Genomic DNA, 26,170 nt, shown 5'->3' on the forward strand with positions numbered 1-26,170 from the left:
TTGCACTTGAGAAACTTTATTTATTTATTATCTTATTCTATAATCTTACTGTATGATCCTAATCTACAGTTCTCCTCAACAGTCTTATTCTATGCTGGTTGCACAGGTAGTGTTTCAATGTGATATTTAAATTCTTGTCTCCTTCTTCTTCTTCTTCCTCTTCACTGAAATGATGAGAGGTGTCAGGGTTGACACTGGCTTGGCTGATGTTACAAATGGATGCTGTCCACAGGGAAAAAAAAAAACAAAACAAACAATGAATCATGACTTTCAAGGCTCAGTGCTTCACAGGCTCAGTCAGGATTGCTCTGGTTCACAGAAAGATGCAGAAAGAGAACCAACAGGGCCATCTGCACCTCAACCTTCCTGTGCAAGACCTTGCCATCACAGGCAAACCTGGCCCAGAATCCCACTCATCTCTTTATTCTGGTGTCTTCATCTTGCTGGGGTTTTTGTCCTGCCAGGGCTCTGGAAATGGTGCTTTCTGTCCTTGGAGTTTCTTCCTTTCAGGAAACTCCAAAGACTCACATGGGTGCCTCTCTTTGAAAGACAGGCATCACGCTAATTTCCACAGGGGGACACAGCAGTGTCTACCTTTCCATGCCCTGCCCCTCCTGTGCTGGATGGCACCTTCCTTCCTTCCTTGCCAGCAGGGACAGCCGAGTGGCACTGGGTCCTGCAGTTCCCTCTCTGCCACACAAGCTGGCAGTAACCCTGGGGCAGGTCCTGTCCGCTTGACCATGCCAGGCAGCAGATGGGGCTGGGACAAGTCCCTCTCAGCTGTCCCTGTTTGTGTGGCAGAAACCTCTGAGAGTGGGGTGGGGGCACAAACCAGGGCCCCTCAGAGGCTCACAGTGAGCCTGCCACAGCCCCTCCTTCCCACAGCCAAATCTCTGAGTGCTCAGCCAGGACTGGCTTCCTTGGGTTCTTCCATCACCATTTCACACCTCTGGATGCAGCACTGATCTACTTCAATTCTTTTGCCATTAGCTAAAACTAACCACACCATCAAATTACAAAACAGGGCAACAGAAACAGTTAGAGGAGAGAGCACCTCTCTTCTGAGGACAGACTGAGAGACCTGGAGTGATTCAGCTTGGCGAAAAATAGCTCCCAGGGAGACTTTATTGCCACTTGCCAAAACTTCAGTGGGGCTTCTGAGGGAGTATGGGACACCTTTTTAATTATGTCCAGTTGCAATAGGAAGTGGGCTAACATTTTTAAACAAAAAGAGGATTGAGTCAGAGTAGCTCTAAGAAAGAACTTATTTACTAGGAGCACGGTGCAACGGTGGCACAAGTTGCCCTGAGAGCTGGTAGTTGCCCATGCCTGGAACCATCCCAGATCAGGTGGGACAGGGCTCTGAGCAACCTGATCTCCTTCAAGATGTCCCTGCTCATTGCAGGCCACTTGGACCAGATGACCTTTGCACCTCCCTGCCAGCCCAGCCCAGGCTAGGATTCCTCACCATTTTCATTTGAAAAGCACAAGATTGGAGGTGAGGAGGAAAGGGGGGCTGATCTGATGCCTTGGCCTCCAGTGGAGGAGGAGCCCATCCCACGGACACTCTTTCACCTGCAGCCCCTTTGCATTTTACCTGCAGGAGCTCCTTGGCAGACCAGCGCCGAGCCTCGTCTGTCTGCAGGCAGCAGCTCAGGAAGTCCCGCAGCAAAGGCGAGAAGAGGTTGGGCTGCCCCAGCTTTGGTCTCCCTCCTGTGGCTATCGGGAGTTGAGGCTGGAGAAAAAGGAAACACGAGGCTCAGCCTGCTCCTTTCACATCTGTCACTGCTCTCCCAGATGCCTTTGTTTAACCTGCACTCTGCACTGGCAGTTTCTGCCCTGGCAGAGAGGCTGAGATGACTTTGCTGTACCAACAAATCACCCAAACCCCAAAGCAGCCACAGCTTTTCCAACATGCAGGGGATCTCACCTTGGCAGCTGATCTCATTGACTGACCTAGTTAGTGAAAACTACATCAGCAAAAACATGTTTGCTTCTTTGAGAATTCGCACCAGCTTGACAGGCTATTTGGAAGAGGGACTTTTCTGTATTAACTAACTCTTTATTTCCAAGAATTATTACACGAAAGGCTTCTCTGCAGTGCTTGCTGGTCCCTTAAGCACAGCTGCCATAAACCAAAACTCATCAAGCTTTTTGTCCTGTTCTTGAAAAGAATGGTAATTGGAAGAAAAGAAAGGAAATCCACCAGGTATTCCTCAGGTAAGAAAACAAACATTTGGAATGTCATATTCAACACAGACACATAAAGATGCATGCACCAAGTATTGGGATGAAAATGCCTGTTTGGGCACACAAAGAGGAAACGCCTGCAGCTCTGTTTCTCAGCAGTCTGCAAGTTTCAGCTTCTTTATGTGGCAAAAGGAAACCTTTTCATGGGTGTGATGGGTTGACTTGGGAAGCACAAACTCAGAAGTTCTCTCTGAGGGAGCTTCCTCTGTGGGGGTTGGGACCCCTTCAACAGCCCATGGGAGAAAGTTAGTTCGCTCCTTGAAAACACATTTCAAAGGAGGTAATCCGGAACTTGTTTTTTTGTCTTTCCTGTAGCTGAGCAGGTGACACCAACCCGAGCTTCCCCCCTGCCCCCCATGCCGGGGGGAGGCTCGGGAGGCCGCTTGGGCCCCGTTTGCAAACGAGGGGAGCCGATGGCCGGGAGGAGGAGAGGCTCGTTGATGAGACCTTCACGGCTTCCTCCTCCACGGGCCCGCGGCTCTGAGGGGGGCCCGGCTCCTGCTGCTGGCTCGGAGCAGTTTCTGAAGGGCCAGGCCTGCCCAGCCCCCGCACGGCCTGGGGGAGGCAGCCGGGCCTGTCTGGGAGCAGGGGTGGCCATGGGCAGGGTGGGGCTGCAGCCCAGCCCCAGAAAGGCTGAGTGACACCTCAGCCACCCTCACCCAGCACGGCCTGGGCCTGGCCCGACTCTTGGAGTTGTGTTAAACTTCAACTCTTTACTGCTCAGATAAGATTTGCAAAACCTCCGGCCTTCCTTTGAATATGAAAGGGAATAAGATTTCTGAAGCAGTGAAGCAAGAGCTAAGTTTTTTTAGATGGAAGAATGAGGAGATGCTGTCAAGATGGCTAAAAATCCTTTTGTAAGATTGTAGGGATGAAGTGATGTACTGAATATCCCTAAAAACCATGGAGAAAGACATGGGGGGATGGAAATGTTCCATTTGATAGATGATTTGACCAAAAAGTACCTGTGTTAAGAATCTTTTGCCTCGAGGAAAGAAGGGGATCTCGGTTTTCTGAGGATGAATCATGAATAGAAAAAAAAGAAATGGAGAGACCCTTTGCTGTGGAACATTTCATTCTTAAAAGTAATACCCCATGAAATAAACATGGCCCACATCTACAGCTTTGGGAAGGCTGTGGAGTTGGGAGGAGCGTCACGATTGCAGGTCAGGGCGGATGTAAATCGTGAAAATGAAACCACGAGAGGACTGTTTTCTTCCTTCTTGTGGAAAAATCCCTACAGCTTCAACAAGAGGAGGCTTCTTTCTCTGGAAGTGAACTGAAAAAGACTAAATTGGGAACTGACCGAAGTAGTTGTTTTATGTTTGTTTTGTTGTTATGAAGGTTGGGAGAGGGAAGGAAGGAAGGAGTGGTATGGAAAAAATCTTATTCTGAATTTGGTTTTTTCCCCCCCTTTGTTTGTATAGTTAATAATTTTTTTTATATACTCTTAAGTTTTAGGCCTGCCTTGCTCTTTTGCTCCTGGTTCTGTCTCACAACAGAAAAATGAGTTTATTTAAATTAGTAAATCAAAACGAAGACAGTGTGTTTGGTTGGTTGGTTGGTTGGTATTTAAGGAAATGATATCAGCCTTTTACTATTTTACGGTAACAGAATTATCTTACGGTCCATCAACATTTAGCTCATATTTATTCACTTAACTGAATCTTCAGGGTTATAGTTATCACTATAGTGGTCACAAATACTGCACTGAGAACTAAATTTGGGTTTTTTCTTCCAGTTTCTGAATACCTGTACTAATGATAAAAATCCTGTACTAATGATAAAAATGTCCTGCAGGTACCTATACATATATATATATATATATATATATATATATATATATATATATATATATATATAAAATATATATATGTACCTATATTATATATATAATAATAGATTTCTTTGCTGTGAGTGTACATAACATTTTGAGTTATTCACCAGGGACTGTGTCATCAACTGTTTTCCAGTGGGAAAAAATCCTGCTCTCTTCAACAGTAGCTGAGAGATTATATCTCTTAAAATGAACATTGAGATATTCAATTAGAAGGAAGATAAAAATGACTGTTTTGAGGAAATTATTTATGTAATTGTTTATCTTAGACATCTGAAGCAGAATGTCAGCAGCTAACAGATGCTAATAAAAATGGAAATCATCTGAAATAAGCCAGTCAAGACATAACCAAATAACCAACCAACCAATCAAGCAAGCAAAGAACCCACAAATAGACGAACTGAAGACACTGAGATATCTGAAGCTGTTTTCAGAGCATTGCCAGCTGTTCCTGTCTAGTTGGTGGCCTCTGGTGACCCTTCCAGGTCTGTCTCCACGGCTATGGCTGCTCCTGCTTCTCAGAATTAATTTTGATTTCTTATTTTAGGCAGGGTTTCTGATCTGCTGATCCTCACTCCGTTTGATTTCTGCTTTGTCCTAATCCATCTCTCTCTCATTGAGGGGAGGGACCTTGCACAGGCAGCTGTGTCAAAAGCCTTACAGGATTCCAGGTAAGTCAGCAGGCAGCTTGGACACATCTTCCAGGATAACCATGCGGTGCACAGCACCCACTTTCCCAGAAGCTCTTCCACCATCACGGCTGCAGCAGGATTTCCTGTGTGAGGAAATGCTGCCAAAATGGTCCTGGGGCTCCAGGGTCCCTCAGTGGTGGGCTGTGGGCATCAAGCAAAGACATTAGAAAGGGGAGAAAGCAGAACCTAGGGACTTTTTCAGAGAAAGAGAATTTATTTACTTTTTCTTGGCTAAAGGGTTCCTGGAGTCTCACTCGTGCCACCATCAGGGTGGGCTCTTGCTGGGCTAAAGAGAATCCTGGGATCTGGGGGCTCTCCTCATTTGGGCGTGCTGGGAATCCCTGAGACAGTGGTCCCTGCCCTGGCCAGGAGCAGAGGGGCTGCAGATGCTGCCCTGGGCAGACGGATCTGCCACTGCTGCCTGCTCTGGCTCCTCTCAGAGTGGGGCTTGTCCCACCCTGCAGGGTCAGGTATGGGCTGGGGACAGCTGTGACTCCCTTGGAGGCCGGCTGTGACATTCCAGCTTCCTGCTCCATGTTGAAGCTTGCAGGGCCAGTGGCAGGAGTCCTCTCCTGGCAGCTAGAGCAGCTGGAGATGCTGGAGCTGGTGCTGGCCACAGGCCCGTTGTCCTCTGCCGTGATGGAAGTGCAGCAGGCTCGGGGCCTACTCGCGCAATGGCGCTGACGGTGCCGTGCACCAGGCTGAGGAGAGGCTGCAGCGCCTCCACCAAGGCCTCTGCATGCGGACCACGGGCACAAAGGCTGTGCAGGATGGAGGCCTCTGCAGCCTCTGCCCTCCACCCATAGATTTCTGCCAGCCTCTGGCACAGCCAGGGCCACACAGGATCCAGGAGGTGCTGCTGTTGTTGGAACAGTCTTGCCCACACCTCGGGCAGCAGGCCGGCCACAGGCTCTGATCCTGCATCCCCCTGCTCAGCTGGGGACAGTGTTCCCTGTGGAGAAGATGGAGGAGACATGACAGGGCCATGGGGGCCACGGAGGAGACATGAAAGGGCCATGGGGGCTATTTTCTGCAAGGTGGAGGGGAGCTCTCCCTGCCTGGCTGTTGGTCTCTGGTGACTCTGCATGGGGAGCTGATGGGAAATTGTATGTAATCCTGTCCACCCCGCTCAGAAAACCTGACACTCTCTAGTGGATTGCTGCAGAGTGGGCACGAGGGATTTCTCTTTGCCCACTGCTGGATGCAGCCCAGGCAGAACTGGTGGTCACACAGCAGAAGCCATGTCATTCTGAGTGTCCTGGCAGATGGGGCAGCTCCACTCTGTCCCCATGGCTTGGCAAGGGTCTTTTTCTCCTATCTCTGGAAGCAAGGGTTCTCTCTCTCTGTTCAAGCCTCTCACCAGATCACAGCTTCTCAGCATCCACACACTCCAGCATGAGAACCTTTTTCTCATGGGCTGCAGGTGAATTCTGCATCCCCTCCCCACCTAATGAATTACAGAGAAATTGTTTGTTGTATTATATTCCTCACCACGGCTTGCGGGAGAATTTCAGCTCGGGCGCTCAGAGCGCCTTCTCTTCCCCACCCTCTTTTGCACTGACCTTAGTGTCACCATGTTGCTCTTTTCACGTGTTTCCACCTTTTCCTTTTCTCAGGAAAGAATTTCCTTTTTTCAGGAGAGAATTGGTGTTCGTAAGTTCATTTGTTCTCAAGTTCTATCAATTGAAACAGCTTTTAAAGATTTCTGCAGAACTGTAAGGTTGATCTTGTCCAGGCTCCACATAGGGGAATCACTCGTCATGCTTCTGGCTGTTGGTCACATCATCACTACAGGCATGGCACAAGCTTTCACCAGCTTTTTTTTACCAGCTTTTCTAAGTGGCTTAGCAGTGTGCCTATTCTCAGAGCAAGGCAGTGATTGGTGTTACTAGGCAGGGAGAAAGATTTTAACAGCTCCTCACAGAAATATCACTTCCATGGCTAGCTTCTTCCCCCCCCTCACCAAAAACTAACCCCTGCAAAACCAACAAAACTGGACACTAGTGCTCCTGGGGCTGGGGAACTTGGAAGCTTGGAGAAAACTTGACAAACTTGTGTGGAGACATTTAAAAATCTAACATGGCTTCATACCTAGACACACAGCTAAGGGCCAGATATTTATCTATTCTTTTTAACTGAGAAAGAAGTCACAGGTGATGAGTCTCTATACCACATTTGTGGGGTCCTGCCTTGGAGCTCCCAATTTTGATGGAAGTTACTTACTTGGCCCCACTGGCTTCCTCCGCCTGCCACCTTCTACATCTTCCCACATTCTTTCGTAACTTTCTCCTTCTCTTTCCTTATGACCATCCCAACCCCATCTCTGTGGCTCACAGATGTGCCCAGAGGAGCTCCAGGGGTGAGGCACAGGCCCCACATGTTTTTTTGAGATGCCCTAGCAGTGAAGCAGCAGGCTGAGCTGTGTGCAGCAGGTTTGGTACAGGAACAGGCATTCTTGGATTTAGTCAGAAGCATCAGTGGCCACAGGTCTGATTTCCTTTGCTTTAGTCCCATCTCAGTGGTCAGTTGCAGTACAGGCTGTAGGTGCTTGGGGCACTGCAACGTATGAACGATACACAGTCCCCAGACATGGCATATCCAGAAATATTTATTAGAAGAGTATACAGCTTGTGTAATATTTTCACTATCTGGATAGAATAGCGTGAGCCTGGATGGCCAATAACATAAATGTTCAGATGTCTGCTAACCAATAATATACATGATTGATTCCCTATTAGCAACATCAAGTTTTTTTTCCCTAAGACAAGTGCTTGTATAACAATTTCTGCAAACTACTGTGCTTCTGCTACTTGTTGCATTTTAGAAACTTTGTTACATCCATTCAGTCTTCACTGAATAGCTTTCTTTGCACTCTTCTTACAAATTCTCTTTGTTTTCTGTCTCCAAGTTATTCTTGGATCCCTTGAACAACAGGGTTTGGCCCACCAGGCGAGTTCGTGCTACTTTGTGACAGAGGAGAACTTCCCCGGCTAATTTGTGTTTGCTGTAAGGAAGGTTGGGCTGCTTGCATACATTCACAGACTAATGCAGAACGTTTGCTTTGTGATGTCAGGGCATGGTTGCCACGTTGTAGTGGTGACATCAGAAGGTTGCCTTGGGGCACGGAGGCCTCAGTGTCAGAGCCGCCCTTGGGCGTGCTCAGCGCAGGAGCATCCTCCTGTTCATCTGAGGGCAACTGCACAATGACAAGAGACTTGTTTTCTCTTGTGTTCCAAACTTGCACAGCAATGCTACAATGATTGAGGATCTGATCGAGGCAGTTTGCACAGTTTATGGACTTATTTATTCTGGATATTACCTGACTAACCTGGCATGTAAGTAGAGATTTTCCTTGGGTGTAACCTAACCTGGCTTTTGTATGTCTTCCTGCTCTTTCTTAGTGATTGGGTTGATTTTGAAACAGAAAGAGCATTGGGATGCCACTGCTTTGGGAAAGCTTCTGCCAACATATTCAGCTAAAAATGGGATGTCTGTAGCCAGGGGTCTGTGGGCAGCATTTCCAAGGGAACCAGCAGGGGTTGCATTCCCTCCATGGAAAAGTCTGTGGCAGCAGAGTCTGACATTTCCTCAGTTTGCGGGGTCAAGCAGGACAACTTTGAAAATGCAAACTGGGAGGCTATCTCAGAAAGCCTTCTAAAAATGTTATTTTTCTCTCTAATTTTCTCAAAGAATCTGCTTCATTTTACTTGCCCACTACAGGTCACCTGACACATGTATTCCGAGGTGCCGATCCTGAGGTGAGTGAGAAAGGAACCTTTGATGTTTCTAGTGTTTAAGAATTGTGAAGGAAGCTGTGAGCTTGGCCTGTGGCATTAGGGTGAGGAGGGCTAGTTGGATAGGCTAAAAAAAAAAATCCATTTCCATGTGTGCAGCAGCAATAACAAAGGCATTGCTGGCAATTTCCTAATTTTCCTAATTTTAGCTGAAACCCTGGTTTTGCAGAGAGAACATCGCTTGCTGATAGTAACCAGGGTGAAATATCTAATTCAGAGCAATTTTCAGTGCTGTTGAATCAGTCCATTTTAATTTAGTCAGAGTGACTTAGAATCCCATTGCTATGGTTTATCCTTAGTAGACCTGGTTCTAGAGCTGAACAAAAATAAGATTATAAATGATAGGTAATGGCCTGTCCCTCATGCTTCTCTCTCTCCACAGAGCACAGAACCCACAGCAGACTCCCCTCTGGCTCCTGCTGCTCCTGGAGAAGAGGACAAAGATGAGACCAAGGATGAGGAAAATGATCACAAGCCTCCAACTGTGGTCACAGCAGAAGCTGAATATCCCGAGACAGTAAGTGCCAGTTGTGGCTGCTGCTGTCTTTAGTGCAAGACAGAGCTGCAAGTTTCTGACCAGCCAGCACTTGCTGTTGGTGGCTGAGGATGCTAAGTGCTGGCGTCCTGCCAGGACCTAGCAATTCCCCTGCCAGGCAGCGAGAGCTGGGAAATGGGCTTTGATCTGTCTTGTTGAGCCACCAAAGAGCTGGTGCCTCTAGGTGAGCATCTGGCTCCTTGCCCCAGTTAAGCTCTGTCTCTTGGCTTCTGCAGTGCTATGGCCAAAGGCACATGTGGTAGTGCTGGAGATCACAAGGTTTTGTTTGTTTGTTTTCCCTTTCTGGAAACCTGTATTTGGCACCTGTGGAACTGGTCTGCAGTTTTCTTGAGTAATTCTTCACTTCTACTGAGTCTTTTGGCCCACCTGTCTTTTGGCTTTTGATAAACTGTAAAGAGATGATTGTGTTGTCCACGAAGCTGTGGGGGGCATTCTTGTCCCTTGTGGCAAAAGAAACAAAAGAAACACTTCTGAACCCTTATTCTGAGACAAAAACTAGGAGAGGCAAGATTCTGTTGCTATATTTTGTGGTGACGTCTGCAGTTTTGAAAACTGCATTGGAGCCCCAAGTCGGGTAAAGCTGTAAGTCCTTGACTGCTGTCTTGTGCTGCTGAGAACAGGAAAGAGATCTTGAAATTCCGGATGCTGTATCTTAGGTCAAATGTGCAACTTGGACAAAAGGAGCCAGGGGTGCCTGTCAACAGCAGCTGAAGATGAGGCAGCGTGTGCCCAGGTGGCCAAGAAGGCCACTGGGTACTAAGTGTAGATGTGTGTAGCACCAGAAAGTATAGTAAGAGAGAGATTATAATAGATCTATCTATCTATCTATCTATCTATCTATCTATCTATCTATCTATCTGTCTATCTATCTGTCTATCTATCTATCTACCTATCTGTCTATCTATCTGAACCTTCCCAGCTGTGCACCTAGACAGTTGGGTGTGCAAAGCTTACCTAAAGGAATCCCTTCAGTGGGAGAGGAGAAGAGACACATTTTGTCCACAAAGTCTTAGTAGGCAGAAGTTTCCCCCTCCAGAAATGGTTGGTTTTTTCCCCTCAGAGGCCTTCTCCTCCTCCAGCTTCTCCTGCCCTGAAACCCACTGTTTATCCTGTAAGTTTCTGCCTTTCCTAGAGAGGTGGAATAATCTTATGTTCCAGGTGATTTTAGTGACTTTGGTCATACGTACGTGAGATAATCCTCAGTTGACAAAGTAAGGACAATAAACACCTTGGTCCTCCTCCATATAATACACTAAGGTGGCTGTGGAAGCTCTCTGACCTCCATCAGAGGATCTGTGCATGCATCCTTCTCTCCTGATTGAGCAAGATTTCTAACAAGAGAGTAGATGTCAGAAAGGCAGGAATGGTGGTGCAGGCCTGAAGAGAACATGAACTCCAGAAGTGTCTGTCACAAGGAGTGAGCCCACACTGGAAACCACCTGCAGAGCCAGGATGGAGCTGTGGGACAGGGCTGGGTGTCAGTCACCATGGAAAGACAAAGGGGACAGAGCAGAAGTGGAGGGAGGCCCTCAGCAGAGCCTTGAGAAATGCCACACCTTCCCTGTCAGCTGCCTGAGAGGCTGTTGGAGCTTCAGTCCCAGATGGACCCTGACTGTACTGCCAGTGTCACTTTGGAATCTGTGCCTCCCCATGGGCAGAGAATGAGCCAGGGGAGCAGCAGCACAGTGCTTTGGGAACGTGTGAGCCCATCAGTCTCAGAGACTTGGCCCACAAATGTTGTATGGGAAGTTGAAACCCACCTTCTCTTGCTTTCTGTGCAGGCCCTTCTGGAGCAAGAGCATGAGCAGATTGCTTTATCAGAGGTGCCAGGGCAGACTCAGGGAGAGCTGTGCCCAGCCCGAGAGCAGGAAGAGCAGCTCAGGCAGCAGGTGGAAGAGCTAGAGGAGAATGTCCAGGTAAGCCTGGCTCAAGCAGGTGACAGAGTGAAGGGCAGGAACAGGGACATAAAACAGAGCTCTTGGGACTGAGGAGGCCAGGAGTGCCACAGGCACTGGAAGCACAGAGCCTTGTAATCTGCAGAGATCAGGGATGGGAGGGTTACAATGGAAGCAGAGGTGGGTAGGGTAGCAGAAAGAAGTGTCAGAATGAATTTGATTTTGAGGCTGAAAGAGGAAAAAGCTGAGCCTGGTGGCAGCTCCCTGTGATTTGCTCTGCATTTGTGTGTACAGAACATCAAGACAGAGCCACAAGGAGAGGTGCCCAAACCTCAGATTGCCACCATGGCAGTGAAGAGGAGGAACAAGGAAGACATGAGAAGAATACAAGATCACTGGAATCTCCATCGTCAGAGGGGTGATCTACAAAACCAGGTAAGCATAAGAGTGGGTGTCATTCCACGCAAGAAACTTTCTCTCTCTTGCCGTTTACAGAACTTCAGTGAGAAGCTGCACAGAGAGCTGCAGGAAACTCAGGCTATGCTCAAGGCAAGGGAGAAGAGGCTAGAGGAAGAAATGAAAATCGTCAAAGAGAAAATTAATCTCCTCCTTCAGGAGCAAGAGGCTCTAGAAAAGACAGTGAGTGAAAGAGTGATAACCACTGCAGTCACCAAACTGGTGGTTTCTGCCCTTCTTTCTTTTCCTCTACAGAGCAGCAGAGGGTTGGGTGATGCCTCTGAGTGCCATCCTGCTTTGGTCTCTATCACAGCTGCTCTGAAGGACTTCCTGGGCTGCTGAATCTCAGCTGCTGCCCTGGATGTGGCTTACAGCACCTTCCTAAAGGCTTGCATTTGAAATGGGATCTCAGGCTAATTTCTGCCAGCCGCCTTTCTGACATAAACTCGTTTCTTCTCCCAGATCTACACAAGCTCTGACATGGAACCTGCTGCAGCAGCAATGTTGTTTAATGACACTCCCAGTCCCCAGCCTGAGAAGTGGAGCCTTTTCAGCTCGTTTAGATCCAGTGTGGCTGCAGCTGCTCAGAAACAGGAGCTTGAGGAGAAGTACCTGGAGCTACTGAGTAAGTCTGGTGTATTTCTTGTCTGAGGGACAGTGTGTTGTGTGCATGTGTCAGCATAGCTGTACCAAATGTTCCTCCTGAGTTTGGTGTTGGACTCCCCAGAGGAACTGCTGTGCTCTGAGGCAGCAAAAGAGCGTCCTGGGTGTTCCTGCTGCCTCTGAGGGCAGCTCAGACTGGCTTGGGGTTTTTAAAATTTGCTTTTGGAAGTTTTTTGGGTGTGGTTTTATTTTTGTGGGGTTGGTTTTTATTGTCCTCCATCCCAAAGGAGCTCTCCTGCTGCAGGTGTGTTACTGGTGTCATGGACTGTTATAAATACCACTACTACATCTACAGTTTGTTTTTATGAGAATATTACATTTTTGTCCTCCTCAAAGGAGAACTCCTTTGAAAGAACATCAAGTGACAGCACAAATAGAGAGCCAGATGCGTTTTTACTGTGCCCTCAAAGAGAAACAAGATACCTGTATAACGATCTGTATTTAATATCCTAGTTTTATGTTTATAAGGATATGTCCAAGAGAAACAGCTATGTGGTGTGATCAGATAAAACTGCACTGTAGGCATTTCTCAGGAGTGAGCCTCCAGCCCCTCTGCTATATATTCCTCAGATCCATGGCTCTTTTTCATACCTGATTCCCAGTCATTCCCATGTCTGTTCAAATCCTGCCCGTTGGCCCAACTCAGATCAGTCTCTAGGAAAACACATCAAGCCTTTTGTGATTCTGAAGCATAACTCAGTTAATCTGCTTCTCGACCATAACAGCTGCCAGTTCTGTGCTCTCACATAAGACCTGGTAGGGCTGAGAACAGAGCCCAGTTGATTCTGTGTCTACCATCACCTGTTGGGACAAGAAGGGCATTGATCTGCACCTCAGTGTGTCTGATCTCCAAGCCAATCCTGTTGTGTCCTGAATGGGGGCAGCAGATTGTAAGGGGCTCAAGCTGACTGTGGCTTCTTCCCATTGCTTGTCAGTGCTCCTACTTGGGCTTTGCCAGCCTTGTTGTTGTAGCTGCCCTGCCCCTGATGGCTGGTGTGACTGCAGAGGCTGGAGCCTTCCTTAGCTGGGAGAGTCCCGCTGCTACCTGGCTGCTGCAGAGCAGAGCTGCCCCGAGGCAGCAGCCCCTTGTCTGGGCTGGCTTCTGCATGGCAGGGCCTGGACTCACCAGAGGGTCACCATCTCCTCTGGGCAACTGTCGGTGTCACACCGGCGCCTGAGGAGCACTGCTGTCCTTGCCCACTCTGCCGCGCTGGGAAGATGGGGACATGTGCAGTGCTGAGAGGGCGAGCCCAACGCGAGTGACTGATCCACGCTGCCAGGGTGAAGACAAGCAGTGTGGTTCTTCGCATGGGGCACGGGCTAGGGCATCTTTGAGTTTAGCCTGCTCATAAAGGGTGAGGATCCTGATGCTGAAAGCCCCGTTGTGATTACCTATAGCATGAGCTGCTCTGGTTTACAAACAGAAAGGCATTCTTCTGGCAAACTGCTGCAAGGTGCAGAAAATGCCCTTCTCTCCTGTATCTCCCTGTGCATTGCTTCCTAGCAAGAGAGCTCTTCAAAGGACTGTCCAAAATCAGTCTCTGTGCTGGCCATCTGTGCTGCAGAGCTGCCTGTCTTGTTGCTGTTGTTATTGTTGTTGCTGTTGTCATTGTTGTCACCTAGCTGACCACAAAGGGCTCAGAGACCTAGACAGTGGGGCTGCCTTTTGTATTTCCTGGAAACTGGGATCTCTGCTTTCAAGTGAGCATCTTGCATTTTGTTTCCTTCAGGGAAAATGGTGAATATGGGAAATCCTGTGATGAAATACACTGAACTGGAAAATATTGGCAGCGGGTGAGTCCAAACACAGTTACTTCTACATGCACGTGGGCCAGGTGATTTGCTGGTAGAATGTGTATCGAGTGTGAAGTCAGGCGAGCTGCAATCATATATTCATTTAGACAGTTGGGTTAGACTGCTCCACTTCTGAGTGCCAGTCAGAATTTTTAAGTGTGGTCAGAAGGTATGGTCAAAGATACTTCAATCTTCATTTTCAGAAAGAGCAACCTACTCCTATCATAGGGGCAACAGTGCCCCTATCATAGTTGTCAAAAAACAGTTCTCAGGAACATTTCTTTCCAAGAGTTTGCTGAAGGAAATACTCCATGGTCAGGATAAGAACTGCACAGTTTAGAAACTGAAACCCCAGATGGAAGAATAATCTCTCCTTTTGAGCTGAGGCAGTAAACACCAACACTCCAGGAACAGACCCAGTGCTCATGCACTTGAGAGGAAAATGCAAGAGCTGCCTTCTGGCAGAGCCCTCCTGCATCCTGCAGGTTTTAGGCACTGACAGCACAGATCTCCTGTCTGGCCTGGCTTTCACTCTAGGCTCTAAATGGCTTCTCTTTCTTTGCTTTGTTTTGTTTCTAGGACTTTTGGAGAGGTTTGTAGAGCATTTGACACTGCCACAGGAGAAGAGGTAAATGTCAACAGCCCCTGCAGACTCTGCTGCAGCCCTTGAGGGCTTTCCTCTCTGGTGTGAGCTGTGGCTGGAGCTTTGGGTAGAGCTGTGCAGCAAAGGCACAAGAAGCACAGACTGGTGCCAGCCTGGAAATTGCCTTTGGGACAGTCTTTGTCCTTCTCAGCTGCCAGAAGGAAGGCGAGGAGGGCAGCGGTTCCTTTCAGAGAAGGACGCGCTCACTCGCTCTCAATTGCTAAAACAAAGGTGGTGCCTTAGAGCATCTCCCTGCTCTTTGGGGCTACAGCTTCAGAGCTGTATTCTCATTTCTGGCTGCCAGCAAATGCATCTGAATGTTACTGGTAGTTCCTTAGCCCCCTGCAGTGCTGCACTTGGGAACTGCACATAGGGAGAGATCTGCAAGGCGTCCTTAAAAGCCCCAAGCCCTGCTTATAGCCCAAGATGTATCCAGAGAATACCAAGGCACAGATGACTTCTGAATCCCAGACAGAGCAGCAGAGAGTGTGGGCAGAGCTTTGTGGGTGACAGTAAAGACATCTTTGTTATCAAGTGGACAGGGCAAAACATCAATGACCATGTGTCCTGTAACTGGCCCCCAAGGGAGCAGAGAAATGGGCTGTTGGAATGTCAGTTCCTAATTGCTCCAATGTCTAATCACAAGGCACTTTGGCTCAGCTCAGCTGTGTCACTGCAAAATCACTCACTCTATGTGTGCTGTGGTTTTGTGCCACCAGCTTCTGAAGTTACTGATTTTCAATGTCATTTTAGGTGGCCATAAAGAAAATAAATCTTCAAGGACTGACAAGTAAGGAAGTAACCATCAATGAACTCATGGTCATGACGAAGAATCGGAATTCCAACCTGGTCAACTATTTAGACAGGTGAGTGGTTATGGTCTTACTCCATGAATGTTCATTTATGTACCACAAACATGAGAGATCAAAAACCCACATTGGTCACTGGCAGAAAATAGAGCTGTTAATTATTGCATCATCATTTCTCTGCTCATCTCCAGTGGCTGGGAAGAGAGTACATCTTGTCTGCATGAGTCTTCCCCAGCACAGATAGTTTAAAAATTGTTCAAAACCTGGATCCACTCCATTGTAGTAAGTCAGTAGCCTGTAAGTTCACCGCCTCCATGGTGTTGGGCTTGATTTTTTTTCAAGTCTCCTACATGCTGATGAATCATCCTAGAGAGGATTTCCCTTGGATTGTGTCCCCTCTTTTCCATTGCTGTCCCTGCCAGGGACACTAGGTGCTTTTTTTCCAGAAATACCATGTGTGACAGGGTTTTTATCTGGGCTGTTACTAAACTGCACTTTTCATTTGCTGGCCATCTAACACATCTCTTTTTCACAGATGTGTCATTCTCCTCGAGACAGCACAGACTTCAAACACTGCACAGCCTAGAGGGAATGTCTATTCCTTTCACTGTGTCCTCATCACAAAGAGACCCAGGAACAACAGTGAAGCACGTTCATATCCACAGCCTTGTTTCCTTCTTTCAGCTACCTTGTGGATAAGCAATTCTGGCTGGTGATGGAGTACATGGATGGAGGCACTCTGAGAGATGTCATCAGCAAGATGTACCTGTCTGAGGATGAGATGGCAGCTGTCAGTCGGGAGGTCAGAGATCCCACCTGTGCTTCCGAGGGCTTGGTCAGGATTGTTTGGGAAACTGGGGCTCAGAACTGCAGAGATTTCATGTGCCAAGCTTTGTTTCTGTGTTGCTAGAATGCTATGTGCAAGCAAGAGCATTTCAAGTGAATTGCGTGGCAGTGTGCCTGCATTCATTGTACTCTGTTCTTCTACTTTGATCTCCTGCTGTTAAATTCTTGCTCTGTCTCTTGTATTTGTATTTGCTGTTCTCCACTTTGCCTCTCTATGTGTTTACCTCGAGCCTGTCTGGACTGCATTCCTTGCCTGTAAAAGCAAAGTTACTGGTGGCAGAATTTGAAAGCAATGGCAAAGAAAAATACTCATTTCTCTCAGACCTCAGCTGAAAAAGATAATAGTTCACCCCAAATGGCATTTGCTTCTGAAAAGTGAGTAATGTGACACCCTCCTGTTTCTGTTTTCTCTCTCAGTGCCTGCAAGGACTGGATTTTCTTCACTCAAATCTAGTGATCCACCGAGATGTGAAGAGCAGCAACATCCTTCTCAGAACCGATGGCTCTGTCAAATTGGGTCAGTACATTCTTGGTCAGGTGCAGAGTTCTGAGGATATGAAGTGTGGAGCTGCTTTTGAGTGACTGCTAGTTCCCCCAGAGTGGTGCTGGTGGGAGTGCAGGGGCCCCTGCTGCAAATGAAGGCACAGTTGCAACGTGCACAGAGGCATCACAAGGAACAAGCTGTCCAGAAAGGCACTGCTTTGTGGGTGTGTCCCTTCCAGAGGGATGGAGTTGTAATCTAAAGCTTCAGGGGTATAAAATCCACTGCTTGGGGCAGAGTAAAAAACTTGGGGATTTTTGAAATGGCCAATTCCATATTTCCTTGGCTAAAGCCCTGAGAAAACAGAGCAGGGACAGATTTTAGCAGGGAAGGGAGTCTGAACAGTGCACTCTCAGACCTACAGTGGAGAGTTCTTTTGCTTGGTTTTCTAATTGCACAGTATTTCTTGTTCTCCCCAGCTGATTTTGGCCTTTCTGCTCAGCTCATCCCTGAGCAGAATCAAAGGTGCTCGGTGACTGGGACTTCTGGGTGGATGGCGCCTGAAGTTGTGACAGGTCAACCATATGGCCCCAAAGTGGATATTTGGTCTTTTGGAATTGTGGGAGTTGAAATGGTGGAACAAAAAGTTCCTGACTGGAACCAAACTCCTGTCTGGGTAAGGTGCAAATACTCACTGATCCCACTGTCTTTCTCCCCTGTCCCATGTTCTGTGTGCCACTGGACAAAATCCCATTGCCATCTGCTGGCACCACTTCCACCAAGGTCACCTTCTAAAAATGTCCCTGCAGCACATCAGCATGTGCTGTAGTTTGGTTCATTGGTTCAGTGGCTGGTAATTGATTCAGTTCAGTTGAGGAACTCAAGCCTTACCACACACAAACACTCCCCAGCTCTTTTCAGGCAACACTCTGCTTTGAGTTTCAAGTCATTCCAGCTCTTTTGGCTGTGCAGATGGACCTAATATCACAAAACATGAGTCTCAGAGCTGGTGTTACCTCTGCAGAAATGAAGGAAAGAAACTCAAATTAAACAAAGTTTCTAAAACAGTGGTTTTTTAGAGATTAAGTGCACACCCTGTGTACTTTCTTGTCATGGGAATGTTGCCTGAAAGCTGGGCATGAGGGAATAAAGTCCATAGAGTCTCTTCTGCTTCTTATGCAGTGTTGCAGAAACCCTTAATGACCATATTTCTTTCATAGCCCAAGCCACGTTCTCCACATCAAGCCAGAGCATGGTGATGGGGAGAGCCTGCCAAACCTCTCATTTGTTTCCTGGCACTTTCTGGGATGGGCATACCATTAATGCATTCACATGAATATCCAAAAGAGCAGAGGATTACCAAAGGGATGGCACTTCTGCTGTTTAGAACATGGAAAGCTTTTCTTTTCTGCATACTGGAAGCTGAAATTTTCAGACTGCTGAGAGACAGAGCTGCAGGTGGATCCTATGTGCCTAAAGAGGCATTTTCATCCTAGTACATTTGTGCATGCATCTTAATGTATCTGTGTTGAATTTGAGATTCCAAGTGTTGGTTCCTTATCTGAGCAATAACTCCCTTTTATATAATACTTGAAAACAGTTAAAGAAAAGTCCCTGTTCCAAATAGCCTGTCAAACTGGTGTGAACCTTCACAGAACTAAACGTGCTTTTGCTGATGTAGTTCCCACTAACAAGGTTAGCCAATGAGATCAGCTGCCAAGGTGAGATCCCCTGCATGTTGGAAAAGCTGTGGCTGCTTTGGGCTTTCAGTGTTTTGTTGGTATAGGAAAGTCATCTCAGCCTCTCTGCCAGGGCAGAAACTGCCAGTGCAGAGTGCAGGTTAAACAATGGCATCTGGGAGAGCAGTGACAGATGTGAAAGGAGCAGGCTGAGCCTCGTGTTTCCTTTTTCTCCAGCCTCAACTCCCGATAGCCACAGGAGGGAGACCAAAGCTGCAGCAGCCCAACCTCTTCTCGCCTTTGCTGCGGGACTTCCTGAGCTGCTGCCTGCAGACAGACGAGGCTCGGCGCTGGTCTGCCAAGGAGCTCCTGCAGGTAAAATGCAAAGGGGCTGCAGGTGAAAGAGTGTCCGTGGGATGGGCTCCTCCTCCACTGGAGGCCAAGGCATCAGATCAGGCCCCACCTCCTCACCTCCAATCTTGTGCTTTTCAAATGAAAATAATGAGGAGTCCTAGCCTGGGCTGGTAGGGAGGTGCAAAGGTCATCTGGTCCACGTGAGTGACCTGCAATGAGCAGTGTTGCATCATGGTTCTTAGAAATACTCAATCCCCTTTTCACTTAAAAATATTTCCCCTACCTTTAAAACACCAAGTTTGGAAAGTCATAGTCCATTGCTCTTTTTCTTTTTCCCTTTTTACAGCATCAATTTGTAACATCGGCCAAGCCTGCATCCAGCCTGGTGCCACTGATCCTGTCACTGAAGAAGTGGAAGGAGGAGGAGAGTGGCAATCCATTTAGGACCATTTTCTCCAATACGAGCCTAGAGTAGGAATATAGAGTAGGATTGAAAAGAAATAAAGTTTCTGAAACCTCAACTCATTTGGAAGATACCCCTTCTTCTGAGCCTGTGAGAAAGTTCAACATTTCTTTCTGAATTATCAGTTGTTTCTTCATGCTGCAAAGTGACATTTCTGGCTTCCTTGGTGTGCTTCAAAAGTGGGGAAGGCTCTTCTTTATTCATCCTCTCTGGACCACAGTGCCTTTGGAATATGGCCTAATGGCCAGGTTTTGCCCAGCCCTGGTGCTTCTTTTTGAGACAGAAGGGGAAATGGAACTTGCAGGCAAAACCAAAGGAGTGGTGCAGCCAAATCACCCTGTGCAGGTGCAGGCCTTCAGTCGTGAGTGGGCAGAGGCAGGCTGGAAGGAGGCCCTTGGAGCTGCAAGAGGCAGCAGCCCGGCCCTGGGTGCCTCCTCCTGGCACCGGGCGAATCCTCTGCTCTCAGAGCCAAGCTGGCAGCTGGCTGGGCCCCAGGGGAAGCGCAGCCGTGCTGGGCACAGCACAGACTGGTGGCATTGGCCCCCTGGAGTGTGGCCAGCAGGAGAGAAAGGCAAAGAGCAGCCCAGGGCTGGTGCCCTGGCTGAGCATTGCCCCTCTTGGGCCGGCTGCCCTGTAACTCCTGGGCAAGGTCAGCAGTGTGTGCAGCACTCTGGGCACAGGGGCAGGGAGCCGGGCTGCTCCGCAGGCTCCAGCACAGGGCAGCGTCCTTCAGGCACGGCACTTGTGCCAGGGGAACCGAGGCCAGCGGGAGGCAGGGACAGCTTGTCAGGTCACAGCTGCAGGAGACAGTGCCTCACACAGCCCTGCGAGGAAGCGCCTGCAATCCTGGACTTGTGCACGGAGCCACAGCAAAGGTGTGAAATGCAGAGTGCTTTGCAGAAATATTCAGGGGCACCAGGCCAGCCTGCTTTGTGCTCTCTGCAGCACAGCAAGCACTGTGCAATGCAGCTCTGAGCTGCTGGGACAGACAAGTTAGAAATGAACCAACTCTTAGATACAATTAAATGGGACAAACTCATCAAAGCAAAAGAGAACTGTTTCCTAGTATGGATTCAGCTGAGCTGAGTGTGTGTGTCCCTCCCCCAAAAGCCGAACACACACACACTCCTACAAAATGCTGCTTTTTATTGCCGTTCCTGGCTGGGGGCGGTCACTGTCCCCTTTCCCATTGGCTGCACACCAGGGAACTTACATTCTCTCCTGACCACCTACTTTTCTGTCTGTCCCCTGCCCTCTTATCCTACTTTCTTTTTGGTTTGGTGTTCAACCTCGCCCCACTCTCAGCTCACAGCAACACCCAAGAAATTAACTAGAACAACTCCAAACCAGAAATAACAACACCTAGAACCAACGGCTCTCATTCTTTTTTCTGACAACCTTTCAGCTGCAGGAAAATATTACCTCATATCTCACAGAGGGAATTGGGGATGAGTCTGAGGCTTGTGCTTGAGTAGTGAAGTGATTTGGAATGGAGCAGAAGGGTTGCAGAAGGGTTGAATTTGTATTTTCATTATTAATTTCTGAAGGAAGTAAGCAAAATGGTTTTAGTCTGTAGAAGCATTTTCAAGGTGCCTTGACAAAATGCTCGTGTGCAATTCCCAGAGAAAAAAGGTGTTTTGAAGATGTTTAATGATGAATTCCTTTAACAGACAGTGTTGAGCCCTCTATTCCTTCAGTGCAGTGACTAATGTGTGCAAGTGGCTATCTTAGCCTTGAGAATAAAGAGCGTGGTCCTCCTAAGAAGGTAGCTAGAATGCATTCAAGGGGAAGAAAGTGGCTTGAGGAGGCTCTTGGCCATCAGAGGAGAATTTGAGGAATGGGATGTTCCCCAAATGACCACCAGAGACCCTCAAGAAACCCCTACTCTCCTGTCAGTAACTTCTGAGAAGTGATTTAAATATGCCAAGTAATTTGAGGGAATGTTTAGCCTGTGAGTTTCAGCAAAGTGTTACTTAGTTCCATGTTTGCAAACTAGTAGGTGAGATTTCTGAGGGAGCAGGTGTTAGAAAAGTGATCCCCCACGCACCCAGCACTGAAATAAAGTCATGCCTCCTTTCTCACGCTGAGCTGGCACTGGGGATGGGGCCCTGCTGGGTAACCTCCATTGTAGTCACTTCTACTGAAAGGTGAAAATTAAACCTTTCCCAGCCGTTCCCTCTCGTTTCCCTTTTTTAGGGGCCAAAGCTCTGTGCCACAGGTGGCCTGCGTGTGTGCAGAGCAATGCAGTCCCCACAAAGCCCTGGGTTTTCCCCCAAGTCGTCATAACGTGTTCCCAGGTGTGCCCAGCTGTGGCAGGTGAAAGAGCCCGCAGCGCAGTGGGCGCCGTGCCCTGCCCAGCCGGGGCTCTCTGGCACAGAGCAGCAGCAGCGCCAGCACCTTTCAACCCGCTCCCGCCTTGGCTTCACCGGGGAGACACAAGCCTCTGGAAATCAGCACCGCCAGCCACATGCCCAGCTTGGAGCAGCTCCTGCAGGCAGGCAAATCCTGCCTGTTCGACTGCTACTGTGATAAATGTGATTCGTGCTAATTAAATTGTAACTATATTAGCAAAATTGTATTTAGATCAATAGAAGACAATTGTTAGAGAGTGAGGGGGGAGATGGGTGAGACAGGGCAAAGGACATCTTCCAGATGTTGGGAGTTGAAGAAGGAGGTTGGAAGAAAGTCAAACAAGAATAGTAGAAGGACGTAGGTCCGACAAACAGCATCTAGAAATACAGCTTCAACCTTGAAATGGGCAAAAATGGAATGATTCCAAGCATGGGACTTAATTAGAGTCATGTTATGGAAAACATCTGCTCAGTCACACAGGGCGCCTGCGCTACCTGCAGGTCACACCTCGGTCACTGATGATGATGATGGGCCTTCATCGGAAATAAGACCCTCAAAAGGATGAGAGACCCCCTAAGCCATTAGTAGAGCATGCGTCGTACAACACAGTGACCTAGATTTTAGGAATAGAAACTAGGAGGAGCTTTCTAGAAACTTCTGTAGCCTACAGTATATAAGTGGGATTGTTAGCCTGGATGCTTTGGTACGTGAGGAATGGGAGCCACTCCCCGTATCCCCGGTCAGAGGGGGCCCCTCCCCGGTCGGTTTTGCTTATGCTTTATACGAACCTCAATTATACTAAAACACTTACTCTCAAATTTTATCCATCCCAAATTATACAACTGTAATACTTTACTTAGATTGCATTCAGTTTCAATAATTTTTGTAATCATCTTTAATACTTTTGATTGTATTCATTTATAATTGTTACTATTAAAAATTTGTTGTTACGTTTAATCTTTGTTGTTTGATTAATTGGAAAAATAGAAAACCATTCATAACAGCTACCAAATAGGAATAAAGGCAGAGGCAGAGACACAGATAGAGAGAAGCCCTGGGCTTGTCCAAATAGGCGAATGTATGGGGGAATGTGTTAGGAATTATTACAGCTGTTATGCCAATACTGCCTGCTCTCCTGCCCTTTTCTCTCTTCACATTTCTTTTCCTTTTCCCTCTCACGTTTTCACCTGTTCCCACTCACAATTCTCACAGTTTTCCCGTCATGTTTCCCTCCCAAATTTTACTTATTTCCTCCACCCTTTTTAGGTCACTCTCCTCACACTTTTTGTCTCACATTTCCACACCATCCCACTCGTTTCCTGTTGTTTTTCTCCCCTCATGTTTCTCACAATTTTTCTCTCACATACCCTGCCCTTTTCTGCCTTCATTTTTCTCATGTTTCTCAAAATTTTCTCCTCACATTTCTCACTTTCCCCCTCATGTTTCCCACCCTTTTCCTCTCACATTTCTCATGCTTTCCCCTTCACATTTATCATGCTTTCCTCTCACGTTCCTGTGGCTGTGGAAAGGGGTTTTAACCCTTTAAGTGCGGCGGAAATAAGATGCACAGCTACATGGTCGTCTTTCATGACAGGAAGAAAGAGACAAGTTTATTCAGAAACACACTTGCTTTTATAGCATGACTCGCAATTCCAAGGGTAGAGAGAAGGTGATTGGTTCAGAGAGAAGACACCCCATTCCCAGGGCCTGGTCATGCACAATAACAGGTGTTCTATTTTGGTATTAATTCCTTTTTATTTTGACCAAATTATCACCCTGGGAGAAATTCTCCCTAGCCTTGAGATGGATCAGCTTATCGGCTGGGAACAGAGCTGAAAAGCTCCTGCCTGGAATATTTTTCAGGCTGTAATTTTCTTACTTTCTCAATATGTGTCCCACACTGTGGTTAAAAAAGGAAAAAGCAAGCACAACTACTTGGGCACAGCTTTGGTGGGTCATTTTTATCTAATTCTTTTTTTTTCTTTTTCCTTTCTTTTTCTATAAAATTGAACCTCAGAGGATTCAACCTCCATTTTGATAGATATTTATCACCTATCTAACCATTTCACGAAAAAATTGCTTTCCTTCAGGAACAGAGCTCCAACAGTGTTCAAAAAGCAAATGAGAAATGTCAGGCATGGCTGGAGGTAAAAATGGCACGTTGCTGAACTGGTTACCTGCCACTTCCCTTCTGAGGCCACCAAAAGTACAGCAGATACTGATGAGCTGCAGGGACATTTTTAGAAAGGCACCTTGGTGGAAGTGGTGCCAGCAGATGGCAATGGGATTTTGTCCAGTGGCTCCCAGGACATGGGACAGGTGAGAAAGACAGTGGGATCAGTGAGTATTTGCACCTCACCCAGACAGAAGTTTGGCAAGGAACTTCTCGTTCCACCATTTCAATTCCCACAATTCCAAAAGACCAAATATCCACTTTGGGGCCATATGGTTGACCTGTCATGATTTCAGGTGCCATCCACCCAGAAGCGCCGGCCACTGAGCTCTGTCTACTCTGCTCAGGGGTGAGCTGAGCAAAGAGGCCAAAATCAGCTGTGGAGAAAACAACACACCATGAAAGCCAGCTCTAAATAGGAAACCAAGCCAAAGAATTCCCCACTCTCACTCTAAGAATGAGCTGTTGATGAATCTCCTGGAGAACTGGCCATGCTCAGTTTCGTTAGGGCTTTAGACAAGGAGCAGGGAATTGGCCACTTCCAAAAAAACCCAGGATTTTAAACGCTGCTCAGAGCAGTGGCCTTTATTCCCCTGAAGGTTTACATTGTATCTCCCTCCCTCTGGAAGGGACACACACAGACCAATGCCACTCTTGACTGCTTGTGCTTCCCTATCATACCTCTGTGCATGTTGCAGCTGTGCCTTCAGCTCAAAGCAGGGGCCCCTGCACTCCCACCAGCAGCATTTTTGGGGAGCTGGCAGTCACTCAAAGCAGCCCCACACCCCACATCCCTAGAACTCTGCCCCTGACCAAGAATATACTGACCCAGCTTGACAGAGCCATCGGTTCTCAGAAGGATGTTGCTGCTCTTCACATTTTGATGGATCACACGGTTTATGTGAAGAAAATTGAGTCCTTGAAGGCATTGGGAAGGAAAACAGAAATAGGAGGGCAAAAATTAGTCATGTGAGTTCCCAAGAAAGCAAACAACTCGAAATGGTTCCCTTTCCAGGGGAATGGGGAGTAATGGCAGAACACAGTGCCAGTGAGAGGAAGAACTTGCTGCTCCAACACCAGCAGAGCAGGACCTTTCTAAGGAAAGGCATGTCAGCTTTTGGAAGAGCAACAGAAACTGCTGTTGTAGACTGTGCCCTGCAAACCAGCCAGAATGACTGCTGCTGCAGTGGATGTGCTCAGAAGTCAACAGCATTTTGGGTGCACTACTATCCTCTTCAGCTGAGGACTGTGAGAATTGAGTTTCTCTTTTTTCTTTGCTGTTTGTTTCAAATCCTGCCAGCAGCAGCTTTGTTTTTACAGACAAGGAATGCAGTGCAGACAGGCTCGAGGTAAACATTTAGAGAGGCAGGCTGACTAACAGCAATACAAATACAAGAGGCATAGTGAGAATGCAACAGCAGGAGATCAGAGTACAGGAATAGAGAACAGTGAGTTCTGGGGCAGAGGTACAATTGAGATACTTTTACTTCCCTATAGCATACCAGCAACACAGGAACAAAGCTTGGCACATGAAATCTCTGCAGTTCTGAGCCCCAGTTTCCCAAACAATCCTGACCAAGTCCTTGGAAACACAGGTGGAATCCCTGACCTCCCGACTGACAGCTGCCATCTCATCTTCAGACAGGTACATCTTGCTGATGGCATCTCTCAGAGTGCCTCCATCCATGTACTCCATCACCAGCCAGAATTGCTTATCCACAAGGTAGCTGAAAGAAGGAAACAAGGCTGTGGATATGAACGTGCATGGCTGTGTTGCTGTTTGGAAAAGACCAGCGTCATTGTTGTTCCCGGGTCTCTTTGTGATGAGGACACAACGAAAGGAATAGACATTCCCTCTAGGCTGTGCAGTGTTTCCAATCTGTGCAGACTCAAGGAGAATGACACATCTGTGAAAAAGAGATGTGTTAGATGGTCAGAAAATGAAAAGGGTAGTTCAGTAACAGATAAAAACCCTGTCACACTGTGTGTTTCTGGAAAAAACGCACCTAGTGCCCCTGGCATGCACAGCAATGGAAAAGAGGGAACACAATCCAAGGGAAATCCTTGGTAGTTTATATGCGTGTAAGAACACATTTGAAATAAAAGACGCCCCATAACAACATGAAGGCAGTGAACCTACAGGCTATTGATTTAGTAAGATATGGTTGATCCAGGTTATTGAATGTTTTTCAAACTACACGTGCCAGGGAAGACTCATGCAGACAAGATGCACTCTCTTCCCATCCATTGATGATGAGCAAAACAATAATAATGTACTAATAATTAACAGCTCTATTTTATGCCAGGGACCAAAGTGGGTTTTTACCTTGTGTGTTTGCAGTATGTAAACAAACAGTCATGGGACAAAAGAACAACAACTCACCTGTCTAAATAGTTGACCAGGTTGGGATTCCTATTCTTCTTCATGACCAT

General features: G+C 47.4%; 2 protein-coding genes across 2 annotated transcripts; one reads left to right on the top strand and one right to left on the bottom strand.

Moving 5' to 3' along the window:
* Window positions 1-126: 126 nt before the first annotated feature.
* Window positions 127-26,170, bottom strand: LOC148219599 (serine/threonine-protein kinase PAK 3-like). Its single transcript, XM_088155855.1, has 6 exons — window positions 26,121-26,170; window positions 25,349-25,464; window positions 24,566-24,667; window positions 23,924-24,114; window positions 1,598-1,735; window positions 127-222 (listed from the first exon to the last, which is right to left on the bottom strand). The coding sequence occupies exons 1-6, from the start codon at window positions 26,168-26,170 to the stop codon at window positions 127-129; spliced, it is 693 nt and encodes a 230-aa protein (XP_088011981.1).
* On the top strand, window positions 8,036-11,802 carry LOC148219600 (uncharacterized). The gene is made up of 6 exons (XM_088156297.1): window positions 8,036-8,114; window positions 8,500-8,537; window positions 8,956-9,090; window positions 10,911-11,045; window positions 11,319-11,663; window positions 11,794-11,802. Exons 1-6 carry the CDS (start codon window positions 8,036-8,038, stop codon window positions 11,800-11,802), a joined length of 741 nt encoding a protein of 246 aa, XP_088012423.1.

This window comes from Sturnus vulgaris, chromosome Z (genome assembly GCF_052056855.1).
Source record: "Sturnus vulgaris isolate bStuVul1 chromosome Z, bStuVul1.hap1, whole genome shotgun sequence".
NCBI lineage: Eukaryota > Metazoa > Chordata > Aves > Passeriformes > Sturnidae > Sturnus > Sturnus vulgaris.